General features: G+C 31.1%; 1 protein-coding gene and 1 long non-coding RNA gene across 10 annotated transcripts; one reads left to right on the plus strand and one right to left on the minus strand.

Annotated features, from left to right (window-relative positions):
- Positions 1 to 3,571: 3,571 nt before the first annotated feature.
- Positions 3,572 to 8,832, minus strand: LOC108744063 (activating signal cointegrator 1 complex subunit 2). Its single transcript, XM_025973785.1, has 12 exons — positions 8,611 to 8,832; positions 8,478 to 8,558; positions 8,342 to 8,425; positions 7,385 to 7,717; positions 7,123 to 7,329; positions 6,201 to 6,412; positions 5,146 to 5,334; positions 4,939 to 5,088; positions 4,629 to 4,870; positions 4,309 to 4,564; positions 4,064 to 4,242; positions 3,572 to 3,947 (listed from the first exon to the last, which is right to left on the minus strand). Exons 1-12 carry the CDS (start codon positions 8,644 to 8,646, stop codon positions 3,676 to 3,678), a joined length of 2,241 nt encoding a protein of 746 aa, XP_025829570.1. The 5' UTR covers positions 8,647 to 8,832; the 3' UTR covers positions 3,572 to 3,675.
- A 222-nt stretch (positions 8,833 to 9,054) lies between these two features.
- LOC108744120 lies at positions 9,055 to 14,244 on the plus strand. 9 transcript variants are annotated; one of them, XR_003230971.1, is made up of 9 exons: positions 9,688 to 9,702; positions 9,842 to 9,901; positions 9,953 to 10,259; positions 10,579 to 10,723; positions 12,339 to 12,651; positions 13,002 to 13,120; positions 13,278 to 13,455; positions 13,677 to 13,924; positions 14,064 to 14,244. It is a non-coding gene; the product is annotated as an uncharacterized LOC108744120 (long non-coding RNA). The 9 variants fall into 9 exon arrangements; XR_003230967.1 differs by lacking the exon at positions 9,688 to 9,702 and adding an exon at positions 9,055 to 9,079 and having other exon boundaries at positions 9,842 to 10,259; XR_003230968.1 differs by having other exon boundaries at positions 9,682 to 9,702; positions 9,842 to 10,259.
- Positions 14,245 to 15,497: the final 1,253 nt, after the last annotated feature.

Consider the following 15,497-nt stretch of genomic DNA (forward strand, 5'->3'; position numbering starts at 1 on the left):
ACTCTATAATACTAGAAAATATGGTCAACATAAAAATATTTTAACGGTTAAAAATATTTGTTACACATTTTGGTTAATAAAATTTACTTTTATTTAATATTGAAATGTGAGAAAATGGAGGATGATACGACCTTTTCGTTATTTTTTTCGGAATCAGCACACCAAATTACATAGAAATAAGTTAAAATTATTAAAAAAGTTTTTTCGTCGTTGGCCTGTGTTATTATACATCTATTAAAAACCATAATGGCCGACATCAGTGACAATGCGACAACAATTGAAAAAGAATGATGGCCGACAGCAACAACAATTAAAAAAAATGATGGCCGACCTACGTCACAGTATTGTTCACAAAAGTGAATTTCGACCACTGTGCTAACAGTTTCGTGCTCACAGTAGCTTATAGGGGGGAAGAACTACTATGCTTAATATAAATTTTAAAAATGCCCAAGTGAAGAACTATGCACATCGCCGCCGCACAAATGTAAGTATTGGAAGAAAGAAAAAGAAATGATATATAGGATACGTGAAAGGGAAGATGAAACAATGATGCATGTGCTGAAAGGATGTGGGGCAAGTAAAGATTTGGATAATTGTAAGGAGATATTAAGTGGGAGTGGCGATGGACTGATCCAACTTAAAAATATAATTTAAAAAAAGAAAGGGTTCCAATTAGGTGACGGAAGGTCGGGGAAGTGTAATGTTCAAATAAAGGATAAAAACTAGTACACATGTATACCGGAAGGTATTTTATTGTAAGGGAAGTCAATTATAGAATAGAAACGGATGAGAAGGGTAGTAAGAAATAGTTGTGAATAAGTAAGAAACAATAGACAATTAAAAAGGGATTGTGTGGAAATGAATTGCAGACAGTTATGTAGGTATTGCGAAATCGACTAGTAAATATTGAAAATGCCCAAGTGAAGAATTATGCGCGTCGCCACCGCACCTCTTCCCTTAGACATAATACAATAGAGTAGGCAAGTTCCATGCAGCCATGTAAACCACGGTGAGATGAATAGGGAAGAGATCGCAGTGAGTCGATCAATCCACTTCACCTGCATATGTACTCATTGTATATTTAGGTACGTGTGTTTTCTTCACCTATTACGTATGTTTTCTTCACCTACTTTTGAAGGCACGAACCGTCACTGCGATAATGTCTCATAAAAATAAATCAGGTAGTAACTTTTATTTATTCTCAATTAATTACAAAGTAAGCAATTTTTTCCAAGTTTGCAATTTGTATTCATGTGTCTTATATGAAAACGTCACTGAAAACTAGAAATATGCTAATGGACATGTTTGTGTATTAATGTACAAAGGTACATACGTATGTCATACGAAAATTCAACCTCGACATAATTTTTTTGCCGCAAGGTAAGTGACCATGAAATTACGTGAACCTGACTTTAAATAGCGAAGAAGCGAAGATGAAAACAGAACTGCTACATAATTACGTTCATTTTCCATTTAATTTTGTTATATATTCGACACACGTATGAAGCAGTTGTTTATAAACTAAACAAGAAAATAATTTCTCGTTTGGAAGTTAATGAAACCTTATTTAAATTTGATAAAAAAAATCAGTTGTTCAACATTTGTTTTTAACAAAGTACGTGAAAAATATTTAACCAGGAAATCAATAAGAACTAAAGAACATGAAATTCTTTATTGAAATATGAAATGTTTTTCAAATAAAGCTTATCAAAACTTCAAACAGCTTCAAAAGATTGAATCTACTATTACTCTAGTACAAACCAATTTTTCCAATTCTAAGGAAATTGTTTCAGTCGAAATTTACAAATATATCAAATAAATAGGTAATCCAATTAAATGAATCATAATAAACAATGTGGCCAATTTACAAATTATGAATTCATATATTTTTGATTTAAGCCATTCAAGTAATTAGTGTTAGATGTCTTGGTCTAGTAAACAAATTTCCGTAATTTTAAATTACAATGTGTCAATAATTGCAATTGGTTAAAGTTTCAGAAAAAAAAGAACAAGCTCCCTCTCTTTAAATGAGCTTACATAATATTTAAATGATTCCTTAATTCCTGGAATAACGACTGAAGATTATCTAATCGAAAGTAAATAACCATATTTAATAAAATTAGTATATTTGCATGCAATAAAAACACCTTATGTATTATTATTTGATACATAGAACGTTACGAAAGAGTAAATACGTAAACTTGTTTTAGTTTTAGTTTTAAATACGTTAATTTTGGCGCGCAGATAATATTATAATTAAGTACGCTTTCATTTATGCAGCTTTTACTACTCCCGAATGTTTGGGGTTGCCTAGCAAAATAAAAATGATTTTTAAAAAAGCGGGAAATATATTGAAACCTGTTAAACATTGTAGAATCACATAAAATTCAGTTTTTCACATATAAATACAATTTTTAAGTGACAATGGAGGGAAAATCCCTCTACACAACCACTATTTTAAAAATAAGAGTGCAAACAATCTTTTTTAATGATATTTACGGAGTTATAAATCTCACAAAAAATGCAAACCTTTTCATAAAAAATGAAAAATTATTAAAAATTATTAAAAGATTTTTCATTTTTTATAGGGATTTTCATAAAGTGTGGTTGATTCATAGTTGGAAGTTACAAAGATGTACATTCAACCCAGAGGCGAATTAAATGTCGAGAGCGCTCAAGGCTAGCACCTCCTAGACGCCCCTCCTGGCGGTCATATATTTTGCAAAGTAATTTTTGGAAGCAGGTACTTTCTTATTTTTTTTTTTTAGTGCGCACCTCTTCCTAACCTTACGCCCTAGGCATGTGCCTAGTTTGCCTTACGGATAATCCGCTACTGATTCAACCCAAATTTAAGAACGTTGCATCGTTTTTATTTCTTGATAAATTAATTTTCTCTCATTAAATAAGGTGAATGTACCAAAATATATTAAAGTTGTTGTGAGGCATCAGTAAAACGAATTTTATAATTGAAAATTATAGGGATGAACTTTCAACCCCAATTTAAAAAAGTTTGTATTTCTTGATAAATTAATTTCTCTCTTCAAATTTTAAATCGTAATATTGTAGACGCGCGGGAACACGAATTAAAGTTATGTGGCTAAAACTTGCCGGTGGATACTTTAAACCTTTTAAAAAACAGTCTTTAGTAAAATAATTAGAACTGCTAAAGCTACATTGACAACGTGAATACTTTGCAGTGTAATGGGTTGCCTGTATGAAGGGCGAACTATTAGCAAAATTTAAATGTACTCATTTACTCACAATACAAATTGTTATGGCACCGCGAGTGCGCTATGGTCTACATAAACAGGTAAAATATTACAATGTGACACTATAATATAACATAACATACCGAACTGTTAAACATGGACATGACACATGAACTATTTTTAACATGAGCTTTTATAATAAGATTATACCCAGAAAGTAAACTGAATTTTCTTTTAATTTTTTAGCAAATGCTAATTTCACAAAAAAATTTAAGTCTATTACTGTAGCTACTTTTTTGTGGTAAAAATAGTAATGGCCAGATTATTATTACACTGATGTCAGAAGGATATATATCTAAAAAAGTAAACGAAAAAAAACTTCTATTGTATTTTTTTTACTACAGACAATCACAAAACCTTTCACAGCTCCTTGAGGAGCATAACCTATAAGTATTTTTATTATGACTTAGGATGGTACCATTCCTCTACTTCTTTTCCATTGGGCACCACCTTTTCTATTGTGATTCGCCCTACTTGACTTATGCACATTCTTTTTATCTCTATTGGCTTGAACGTTCTTCTCCTGTCCTTGACCTTTCGGTTTACCTACGACATCCCTATTACTTGGCCCACCACCTCCTCCGCCTCTTCGATATGTTTGAGCCCTTCTTGCTTCCCTCCTTGCCCTTATAACTTCTGGATTTTCACAAAAAGCGTCCCTAGATTGACGATCATTATCTGTAAAAAAGTAACAAGCAATTAGTACTAAACTATTTCAGCTTTCTTTTAGGAAACAGGAAAACAGTTTACTAAACATTAGACTGCATAATTTTTTAACTGCTGAATAACTATACCTTGCGTCATTTCTTCCTCTTCTTCAGAAGATTCGCTGGGATCGGAAACCACTTCGTATTCCTGAAATTTATTCATATTAGGATTAATTTCCGGGTCCGCTTCCGACCTATCGAAATTTAAAATAGGGTCTTCCTCTGCATCATCGTATTCGTCATCATAAGGATCATAATTGTCATAACTAAAAAAAAGAGAAACAGTAAGTTATTTTTCTAAATAAAACAAACACTTAAACGCAAAAACTCACGTGGTTTGTATAACAAAATCCTTGATATCCTGAATATCACTCTTGTCATTTAAAAGAGCATTTGCATCCTGATGCTGTGGTTTTTTGCCTCTATAAGCTAGAATGGGAATTTCCGACTGTTCTGGTTTTTCTGGAGGTACATATACCAAATCTCTTGGAACGTTTTGAAGCACATTTGGTAAACTGTTTGATTGTATGGCTCTAATAACTTGAATTGGATCAAACTTCATTTCTTCTAAACATCTTAACACAAAACCTGAACAAAATCAAGCAATTGATTATTTAACAATATTAATATTAACGTATGATTGACTCATTACCTGAACCCACATGTGGGCAAACATCCTGTACAATACTAATAAGCCCACTTAATTCGTCCTCCGAAGGTATTACAATACCATTCGTTGAGGGGGTTGAAGATACATCCAAAGGTTCTTCTTCATCTTCATAGGAATCATCATCTTCTTCAGATGTAGTTTCTTCGGTGGCCTCAATCTTTTCTTTCTTTTTAGGTGTTAAATTATATAAACAATCTTTTATATAACGTGTTCTTGTTAATTCCCTGATAGCTTAATTAAGAAAAATATTATTCAGAAATAAAAAACAAAATGATGTGTTGTAAAAGGATACATGTCTTTGCAGAAATCTTCAATTATTTGCAGTTGCTGATCAATTTTATGTACAGCTTGATAATCTGTAAGAAATTCATCATATTCCAAAACAGAACTTATCAATGAAAAATAACTATCAAGGTAATGTTGCTGTTGCTTAGGATTATCTCTACAAAACAATTTACAAAAATACATTTGCATTTAAGAAACTTTATTTGCCACTTACTTATTATTAATTATGTTGTCAATGAAATTAGTAACAAAACAGTTAAAAAGTGTTATGAAATAGGAACTCCCAAGGGCGATTTTTTCAAGAATTCTTTTTCTTACTTCCAATAAATTTTCAGGTGTATCATTTTCATCTGGTATGCATTCAAGTAATTCAGGAAGTACCTTATCATAGAATGGAGCAATTCTAAAAATTTAAAATACAAAATTATAAGATCCCACATTGAATGTCCATGGCTTTGGAATAGAGTAAATTAACATACACCCGGCAATTACATTGTATTTGTAGTAAAAACTAAAATAGGTAATTTAATTAAATTAAGTAATTTTTAACTAGCATATCTGTCGGACAGCAATTCAAATATTATACTTAAAGACAAAATGGTTTGTTTATTATATGAGTTTTGCAGTGCTCAAAGAATTATAACTTGGCATTCATAGTGTAGATCAGGCCTTCTTAAACCCCAAATGGGGTCGCGTAGGAAAGTTCTGGGATCGCGAGAAATTTTAATGTCAAATATTTAAATATACGATTTTATAACATCTAGATGTGTATTTGTTTTTTTAATTTTATTGATCTTTCTTTTATATTTATATGGGGTCGCCAGGAAACTCGCAATCATAAATGGGGTCGTGAATGAAAAAAGTTTAAGAAGCCCTGGTGTAGATGCATCATAACAGACAATTTATGTAAAATAGAAAACAAATTCGCGTCTTCTGTGGTGGTAGTAGTACAATGATATAATAACACTTAACATCAGTTACAAGCAAAATGACAATTTCTCAATGTAAACTGCACGGCAATGCATCTTATTGTCACTGAACCTGGGTTTGCTAACCTGGGTCAAGACCTAGGTTGGCAAATCAAATGGTTGGCTACATAATTTCTTTCTCTTCCTTCCATTTTCTCTCTATTTCTCTCCCACTATAAAATCGTTACTTCCTGTAACGCGTTTCCATTACATTCACGAAATCACTCCCATAGTTCCACATACGTACATACCAAACAGTAACATGTTACACATACATATACTGCATATTAAATAAACATACATTTCAATAATTCTTGATCCTGTTACCGAGTCAATGAAAGAAGCATTTCTTGAAAAAAGTGTGCTCAAAATACTTCCAAAATGTAATATTTTTGACACCATTTCTTCCAACCAACCTGGATCAAACTGACCTGGTTTGATTTTTGTTGCAGCTGGTACTGCAATGAATCCTTCGTAATTGACACAAACATTTGCCTCAACTGTTTCCAATTCCTATTAATAATACCTTTTAGTTGAATGTGTATTTATTGTTATTAATTTTTTACGTTCAAGATATTATTATAAAGTACTGCAATTGTGTAACAAAGTATAAAAAACGTTAATGAAACTGAAAAAGTACAAAAAATTAAGCTGTTATTTTATCTTAAATTAATACAGAAAAGCATCAAATATTTTTCAATATTAATTATGCAGCAAATTACCAATTACTATTAGAGAGGAGATAGAGCGTTAGGGCTAAGGGAGGACAAGAAACTAAATATGGAGTCAATAAATGAGAATAATGAATGGAATTCTTACAGACTTAAACAAAATAGCGAATTCTGCTAATTATAAAATGATTCTATTATACAATCGTTAAACATTAAACTCGTTTGTTAACTGAACAATCATAGTAGGTGAAGAATTTTTATTCAAAATAATTCGCAAAAAATTGTTCTGTTTGAATTCAAGGCGGTTTAATTATCACTTCAGAGAAGATGATTCAAATAACTAACACATGAATAAGTAAGAACTCATCCAACATTCACAACATATAGATCAATCAAAAATTGAAATTTACACAAGTACCGCAAAAGTCGAGCAAAAACGTGAAATTATATACAGGATAGTAAGTCAGCAAAATTAATGAATCTGCATATTAATTAGAAAAACAAATAAGTAGAAAAAAAACAAGCAACTTATAAAACTTATTATGTTCTTACCATAACAGCTTCATTTAATAACTCTTGTAGCTCCTCCTTAATTTTACTTTCAAATTTTTTTGTAAAATAGAATTTTATTAGTCTATCTACAAAATCATTTACAGTAGTTCCATTAAATAAAAAGTTCAATACCAATACATTTTTTAGATTAAGATAGTGGCATTTGAAGAGATTTTCTAATACAAAATCTTCTGGCATAAATTCAGTCTAAAAATAATCTAATAGAAACAAAGAAAACAGCAATTGAAATTAGAGGTATCACCTTGGATTCGTGAGGAGAAATCATTCGTCCAAAGATTTTATAAACAGCTGTACAAACAACCTCATAAATTTCTAAGCAATCACTGTTCATGTATTTTGTGTCATAATTAAAGATAGCTTTCTCAAGAAAACTATTTAACACTCTACTAACACGAGACTCACACAACACATAACACCAAAAGTATCTGTACGTACAATCCAACAAATGCTGTATGCTTGCTAAGAATAACACATTTCTATCAATAAATGTTTCAGTGTCTTCGTTTAAGCTATAAGTGTAACAATATGGTTGAAAATTATAATACTGCCTTTTTCTTAATATCCATTCAGGTGACTAAAAAAGCAGAAAATTAAAGGGTAATTTTTTACATTAGTTGACATTGGAATTGAGACATGAAGTTTAGTCAGGTAGGTAGTACTCACCAAGTGAAGTAGTGTAGTAGTATTTACTAGAATTTTGTTTATTATTTGTTTAAAAATGAATGTGAGTGAGATACAGGCCCTTAAAGTTTTCTTAATCGGAGGAAATACCGGTAGGTACGGCCCTGGCTTCAGCCTTCCGTCAGCTGTTCCCGCCAAACATCGTTTGTCCTAAAACATATCTTCCTAACATTATTCTAATGTATCAGCCCGCCTTCGGCGGGCAGGGGCATTAAACAAACTCGAGTCTGTCATACATCTACCTAACTAAACAATGACGTCATCAATGCATATTTGGCGAGAACAGCTGACGAAGGGCTGCAGCCAGGGCCGTACCAATCGAAATTTCCTCCGATTAAATAACTTTAGAAGCCTGTATCTCGAGCTACATTGGTTTCCGCACGGAATTAATGCTACCACACGATTCTACTTGGTCAGTACTACCTACCTGACTAAACTTCATGTCTCAATTCCAATGTCAACTAATGTAAAAAATTACCAATTAAAGGTAACTGCAATCAACATCAATAACACTTACAATTGCTTTAAGTTTTTCAAATTTTGTTGTATAATTTTTACTAAAATCTATAGATTCCAAGTTTTCTATATCATTTAAACCCAACTGCAAAAAAACAAAGAAATAAAAATTTGAAATAAAAATTATTGAAGCTCACCTTTTCTGAGGGATAGTGAGACTTCCTAATTACAGTTTTTTTGCTTAAATATAAAGTATTCAGGGGTAGAAGTTCTGGATTCTACAAAGTATAAATATGTTATTTTAAAAAGTAAAGTAGTTGCAAAAGATACCTTTAGAATTTCGGTTTTTTCTCTTTCTGTAGCCATTTATTACAACTTTTACAACTTTACTAGTATGTAAATTACGTTTTATACTACACCTATTTATTATTATTTATTATATTAAACTATGATTGCACTCATGCACTGACGGCACCATAGATTAAAGCGGATTAAAGAAATATAGGAGAAATATATCATGAAGTATATTGGCGTAACTATAGATTAGACCCTAGACTAGATTAGACATGACAATGACTATAGATGTAACTGCTTAAAAAACGTCATGAAGCCATTGAACTAGATTACAGATACCCCTCCACTTCAATGCATGAAGCATATCAAGAAGCATGGAGCACAGTAAATGGCCAGTAAACATAGGTCATAGATATAGATGTTAAAGTGTAAAAGATCATCGTAGAGTCGTGTGAACTACCACGCGATGTAAATAATCCACTGATTTAAACATTACCAATAAATTGTAAGTCGCTTGCAAGTTTTAAATATGTAACGTATTTGTGCTTCGATTAGCTTTGTTTAAAAAAAGGAAAATTGTTACACATTCTATTTTTCAAATATTGATATTAGTATTAGGCACTTTTGTTGTTTTAGAAGTCTAGTAAATTACAGAATATTCTTTTACGATTATTATATATTAAAAAGAATGAATTAATTGAGAAGTAGTTACATAATGCATTTACATTATTATATTATTATTCTTCACCTCTAAAATAATTTAGTACTGAGCTAAAAAACTATGATCCTAATTATCGTAAATTCCTAGACAGGTCATGTCTACTAGTTAATGAAAAGTTTCAGAGTTCTACATTAATGAAGTTTCTATGTTGATTTTCGAAATAATTATATCAAAGGATTCGTTACTAATAATATTTGATAACTTCATTTGTGATGTCATTTTTTTTAAAATTACTTAATTATAAATTTTTATGTTTATATGGAGAAATAATTTCTGAGGAAATACTGTATGCAAACTGATTTACACTAGTGCTTATATGGTTGGATATACAAACTTTTTTCTTTTCCAATTATTATTTTTCCTTTGCTCTGTGGTACTTGTGTACCTATGGCTTTCGATTTGTTTTGGTTAGTATTTATTATGGCATTTAAGTAACCTATATTTTAAAATTGTGTTCTTTTATTTGCTCTTGGCTGCATTTCAATTTGATTTTATGCTCATTCATTTAATAGTATGATTAATTTGTTTTTTCTCGTTCTGTTACAGAGATTACCCGATAAGTTAAGCTTATTCTGATCTACAAATAGGATAGGATGGTGTGCAATGGTGAAATTCTACCTGCATTATTACCTGCAAATATGATACCATTGATTGTAGGAGTCCTTTTCTCCAGAAAGTAGCAGTATCCCAAGAAATTCTAAAAGTGCCTTTTTTCCACAACAAAGACATTACTTGTTCATTTGTGGAAATGAATTATCAACATCAATGGTACAGTACACAGTCAAGAGTACAAAGAGTAAAAACTCTGAATGCCATGTATTATGCGACATTGGTTCCTCATTCACTCCAGGTAGTAGAAGTACCTGAAGTCCTGAGGAGAGCGTGAAGGTGCCTTTTTTACATTTGGAACAGAAACAGTGTGTTATTGCCAAAGGAAGGGTTTATGAAACTATGAGACGGATTGGTAAGTAACAGTATCAATTAAAAATAGTAGTTATACATTTGTAACACTTTCAATAAAGAGATTTTAAACAACATTTGAATGTTAGCTTAATACAAGGGATAAACCATTTTATCTTTTTTAAACTACAATATGAACTGTCTGTATTTTTATTTTTGACTTTAATTTAATAGTCAGAAGAAATGTGATAAGGATGAAATATCATAACAGTTGTTTATTTGGCTTATTACTAAAGGTACATTGTATGTTTATTATTTTAGCAGTCACTTTTAAAATATTATTGGCTAAAAGTAGTTAATAATTTTTTTGTTCCTTTCTACAGATTGGTTAACAAATGGGAGAGATTGGAATGTTAATTTTAACCCTAACGATGACGACATGGGATGTCTGCATGGGTATCCTTTCTGAATTTGGTTTTCATTCCACACATGTAAACGTTGAAACACTACATTCTACAGCTAATTCAGGTAATAATACATGGTTAAATTAATATTAATTACACTTTATTAATCTGTTGTCAATTTGATTAACAAAAGACGTTCTGAATTCATAGGATGACGTACGTATGTTACTTCTTTGTATAATACCGTTAGATTGTCCATTATTTTGCTGGGGTTAAAGGTTATTGTGAACTTCAATTTATCCAATTTTTTTCTAAAAAGGCTTGGTTGGCGTTTATAGTCCCACTACATTTTGGTGAGTTTGTCATAAAAATTCATAGAGAACATCGATTTACATTTCCAACCACCCAATTTAACCAAGACTTTTATGTCTTGATTATTAATATTTTAAACCCTGATTTTGAAATTCGAGTCTTTAATAAGTAAAGGAATTCAGAAATACTACTGCAGCTTGACGTTCAGAATACTTTGCAGTAAAGTGGGTTGCATATATCAAAGACAAAATATTTAAAACTAAATCCATTTTAAATCCATGTTATGATGGTACGTTCCCGCGAAATTAAAGAGTGCGCTGTAGTCTAAATAAAAATAAAGATGTTACAGTGCGAGTCGAAATTTGTAAGCAGCTAAATTTTTGGATTTAAATAAAACAACCTAAATTTATATGATACATAAGCAATCTATGAAAATAAATAAGATTTTACAACACAACACTGTTAATGTAAGTGATTTGTTTTTATTTTGTTTTGTATATTTCTTTAAAGTGAGTATTTTTACCTTGTGTCCTGTACATTTCAACTTTTTATACGATTCCTGATAGAGAAAGATAGTAAAAATGCGGACAAAAAATTGTTGTTTTTATTTGAAAAAATTGTGATGAGAGATTGAGAAACTTGTAACAGTTGCTTATTTCTTGGGCATCTGAAGTCTATAATTTATTTCTACGTTTCCGAAAAGAATTGTATTTTTAAAAATTTCCATATTTTTAAATTGCATACAAAGGAAATGAAATGAAGTTTTAGTTATAAAACCGTTGTAAAAAAGGCATGCACCTTCGTTGGCACAGGAATAAAAAAATTAGTTGTTATTTTGAATTATCTCAAATGAAACCGAAAATTTCCCACCCTTATACCAACAAAAGATGTTTGTCAAGTTTTTCACAACGGTTTTGAAACTAAAACTTATGATTATGTTCCTGTATAAGATTAATGTTACATTCTTTTTTTTGTGATTTGAGCAATAGTCTAAATCATCTATGTCATCTTTTGGTTTTCTTTAAACACCTGAATGGAAATAATTGACTCTGCATTATGTATACGTATACAAAGTACATATTATATCATCTTTTGGTACATAATAACTACAAATTGTAGATAGTTAGTTACCTAATAACTTTATAAAAGGTTAAAATTCTGAATAATTAACATACATCAAGGTTATTAATAATTCGGACATAGGAGAATTAAACCACAGAAACTGTTTGTTAATATTACTATATATAATTACTAGAAAAACTTTAATTGCGTGCAATTTTTTTAAAAATAACAATAAGGTAGTTCTAAAATGTTATACTGCAATTAGCTAGTTTCTTAATTTCATTCGTTTAATGTTTATAAATTCAACTTGTCCGTTTGGTCGAATTTTATTATATCCAAAGATGCATATATATCTTTGCGAGTAGTGATCAGGCGATGGAACTTGCACGAAGCAAAAACGCAGATAAATTGAATTCTGTAAAACGGGGATGAAATTAAGCACGCGATTGGTTACAGCGTCGCAGACATCGAATTTAACGCATCTGATTGGCGTTTGTCTACGTCATCAGTGCTTCATGTGGTAGCAATCGCAAATTCGCGACAAGCCAGAGAGGCGTTTTGTTCATTATAAGTTCATAAAGTTTCGATGTGGAAGGACGTGTTTTCGCGTCTCTTAAATTCAACTTATCGAGCTAATTTTCTCGCAAAATTAGTTTTAATTTGTTCTACGTCTAAAAGGTTAGTTTGATTGATTCATTTTCTATTATTATTCTTCGTATTTGCCCACACCATAAATTAAATTGATAAATTTTTTAAAGGTTATATCTTGAAACACATCAGGTGGATACGTCGCCATTTTTAACGGTTTGTTATTTGGCTTTTAATTGGTTTTTTATTACGTGTTTTTGTTTTATTTCTTGTTTCATTTATTTAATACGAGTGTTTAATTCTTTTTTTATCCATTTTCCGCATATATTTTGACTTTCATTTGAGAGTAAGGGAGAAAAGTGAAAATGATTAAATATTTAAATTTTCTGCGTACCAGATATCTATTAAATTAATTAGTTAATAATTGTTTTTGTCCACAGATTGGCCAACAGTTGAGAGAGATTGGAACTGATATCTTTGCTTACTGAAAAGATAAGTCGTCTCCTATGGTGTTTTAGCTGTTAACCTTTCATCTTGGAGGCTCTTGTAGTTAATTAAGGTGAGCATGCATACTATACTTTCTATATGTAGTGTATTTATTTGATATTAACAAAGAAAAAGATTCAGCATTACTTTAACAATGTATCGTGCACATTATTTACTTAATACTTAATTAATTATATCTGAACACTTTTTCATAAGATTTCATTTTACAGGAACATTAGAAGAACTCCGGATACCATTAAATTATGAAATTATGGAGCATTGGTTGTATTAGTCCTCATTTGCCCTGTCAAAGTAGCTGTGCCCATGGTTCTAAAGAAAGCATGAAAGTGCCTTTTTTTATTGGGAACGAAGACAGTGTGCTGAAAAAGGATTTATGACAAGGAACTGGTATGTAACAGTATCAATTAAAAATAGTAAATGATATCTTTAGATAACTTCAATTTCTTAGACATTTGTAACTTGCTTCAATAGACAACATTTAAACAATGTTTCAGAAATGGCAGAAGGAGAGTCAATATGGAACAGATCTTTCCATTAGTGTGCATGTTACTGATTTATTCGATTTAAAAATGGTAAATAATTACTTTTTCTTGCCTGTTTCTATATAGATTGTTGTCCCACAAATGAAAAGGAATTGCAGCTAATTTTGGTGCTACTAAAACAACTGATGCTTTTGACGTCTTCACCTTGCAACATTATGCAGTTAATTTTTGCAGTAACAAAGGGAGGCAATTGGAAATTAATTAATTTGGATGCAACTGGAACAAATTATCTGCAGTGGTATCCCTCCTAGATTTGGTTGGTTTGCTCATCACACTGATAGACTTTAGAACGCCACTTTCTACAATTAATTAAGGTGAGAATACATGACTAATCAATATTAATTACTCTTTATTAATATGTTATGAAATTTCTGTTAACAATTATCTATTGTCAACAGTATAAATTGAGGTTATTGTGCATCAATATCACTTGACAGTTTTTATTTTCCACAGAGTAAATTGGTATTTATCATTGATGTATCTATGGAGTTTATCTATCTATGGATTTTCTTTTTAACCTTTTTCTGTTGTCTATGTCGTATTATTTGACGTTAATCTATGTCGTGATCTATGGTTGTGATGTAAAATGGTGTAAAATTATTGTTTGTTTATTTTATAATTCAGCTGTTTTACTTGCTTTTTGGTGCGTTTTTATTTGTGTCTCTTAATTACAAGTGTAATTATAATGTTTTTTTGTCCATTTCTGCAGGTTATACAATAAATGAGAGAGAATTAATGTTCAGTTTTGGTTATACTGAAACAGCCCATGTCTACATGGGTGTGGTCTTTCCTGGATTATATTCTTGATTTGCTGCTTTGTCTTCGCCTTCTAACATCATGCAGTTAATTTTCAACCCATGAGCGAGTGCAACTGGATACTTATTTGAATTCCACTGAAATATAAAATTCTCTGCTACAGTATTCCTCCTGAAGTTGGTTTACTTTTCACTCCTGTAAACTTTGGAATGTTACTTTCTATAATTAATTAAGGTGAGGATACTTGATATAATTAATTTTAATTGCTCTTTATTAATCTGTTTGCCACCGTATCTGTTTCAGATCGATACTTATTTGAATTCCACTGAAATATAAAATTCTCTGCTACAGTATTCCTCCTGAAGTTGGTTTACTTTTCACTCCTGTAAACTTTGGAATGTTACTTTCTATAATTAATTAAGGTGAGGATACTTGATATAATTAATTTTAATTGCTCTTTATTAATCTGTTTGCCACCGTATCTGTTTCAGATCGACGTTGGAGAAGACAAGGATGACCCAGTAGTTTAAATAGTTCTTTATCTTGCATGCTATATCTAGTAGAATTCATTAAGTTCGTTTTATTCAAATTAATTTTTTATTTTGCATGTTCTTTTTGTTTTTTTGTAGTTTCTTGTAGTGTCTTATAGTTAATTTGATTAAGTTTTTATTTTGCATGCTTATTTTTGTTCCTTTTGTTTGAAGTAATTGTTGATTGTAGATTCTTCTGTTTTTTTTGTATGTAGTAGTAGTGTTGTGTAGTGTAGTAGTAGCACTAACTCGTTTAGTAGTTTTAGTGTAGTCTAACATGTCTCTTGCTTACCTCTTCGCTTAGCTTACTGCATATTCTTACTATAAATTGCTTTGCATTTACCCTACGTCTTCTACATGATTCAATGTTTCGTTATCGTGTGTCTTCCTTCTCACCCTTGTGGAACTAGGGAGGGCCTCCCCGAACGACTTCCCTTGGGCTTAGCTATTTAGTTGATCTTAAAAGTGTCTTATACACTTTTCGCGAGTCTACTCTAGCGTTACTTCCTTTCAGACGGGGTACAGTGGGTTATCTGGAATAGGAGCAATAGGCGACTGCCCAGCTTGCCTTGGCGAAATCTGTCCGATCTTCTCTACCAAA

Source organism: Agrilus planipennis, unplaced genomic scaffold, assembly GCF_000699045.2.
Source record: "Agrilus planipennis isolate EAB-ADULT unplaced genomic scaffold, Apla_2.0 scaffold18, whole genome shotgun sequence".
In the NCBI taxonomy this organism is placed as follows: Eukaryota; Metazoa; Arthropoda; class Insecta; order Coleoptera; family Buprestidae; genus Agrilus; species Agrilus planipennis.

What these genes read in the sequence shown, in the direction of transcription:
- LOC108744063 (XM_025973785.1), bottom strand. Translation starts at nt 8,646, where the DNA reads ATGGCTACAGAAAGAGAAAAAACCGAAATTCTAAAG. An exon ending in TTGAAAAACTTAAAGCAATT is followed by an intron (nt 7,718 to 8,341) that starts GTAAGTGTTATT and finishes CTGCTTTTTTAG; the next exon opens with TCACCTGAATGGATATTAAG. An exon ending in GATTTTGTTATACAAACCAC is followed by an intron (nt 4,243 to 4,308) that starts GTGAGTTTTTGC and finishes TCTTTTTTTTAG; the next exon opens with TTATGACAATTATGATCCTT.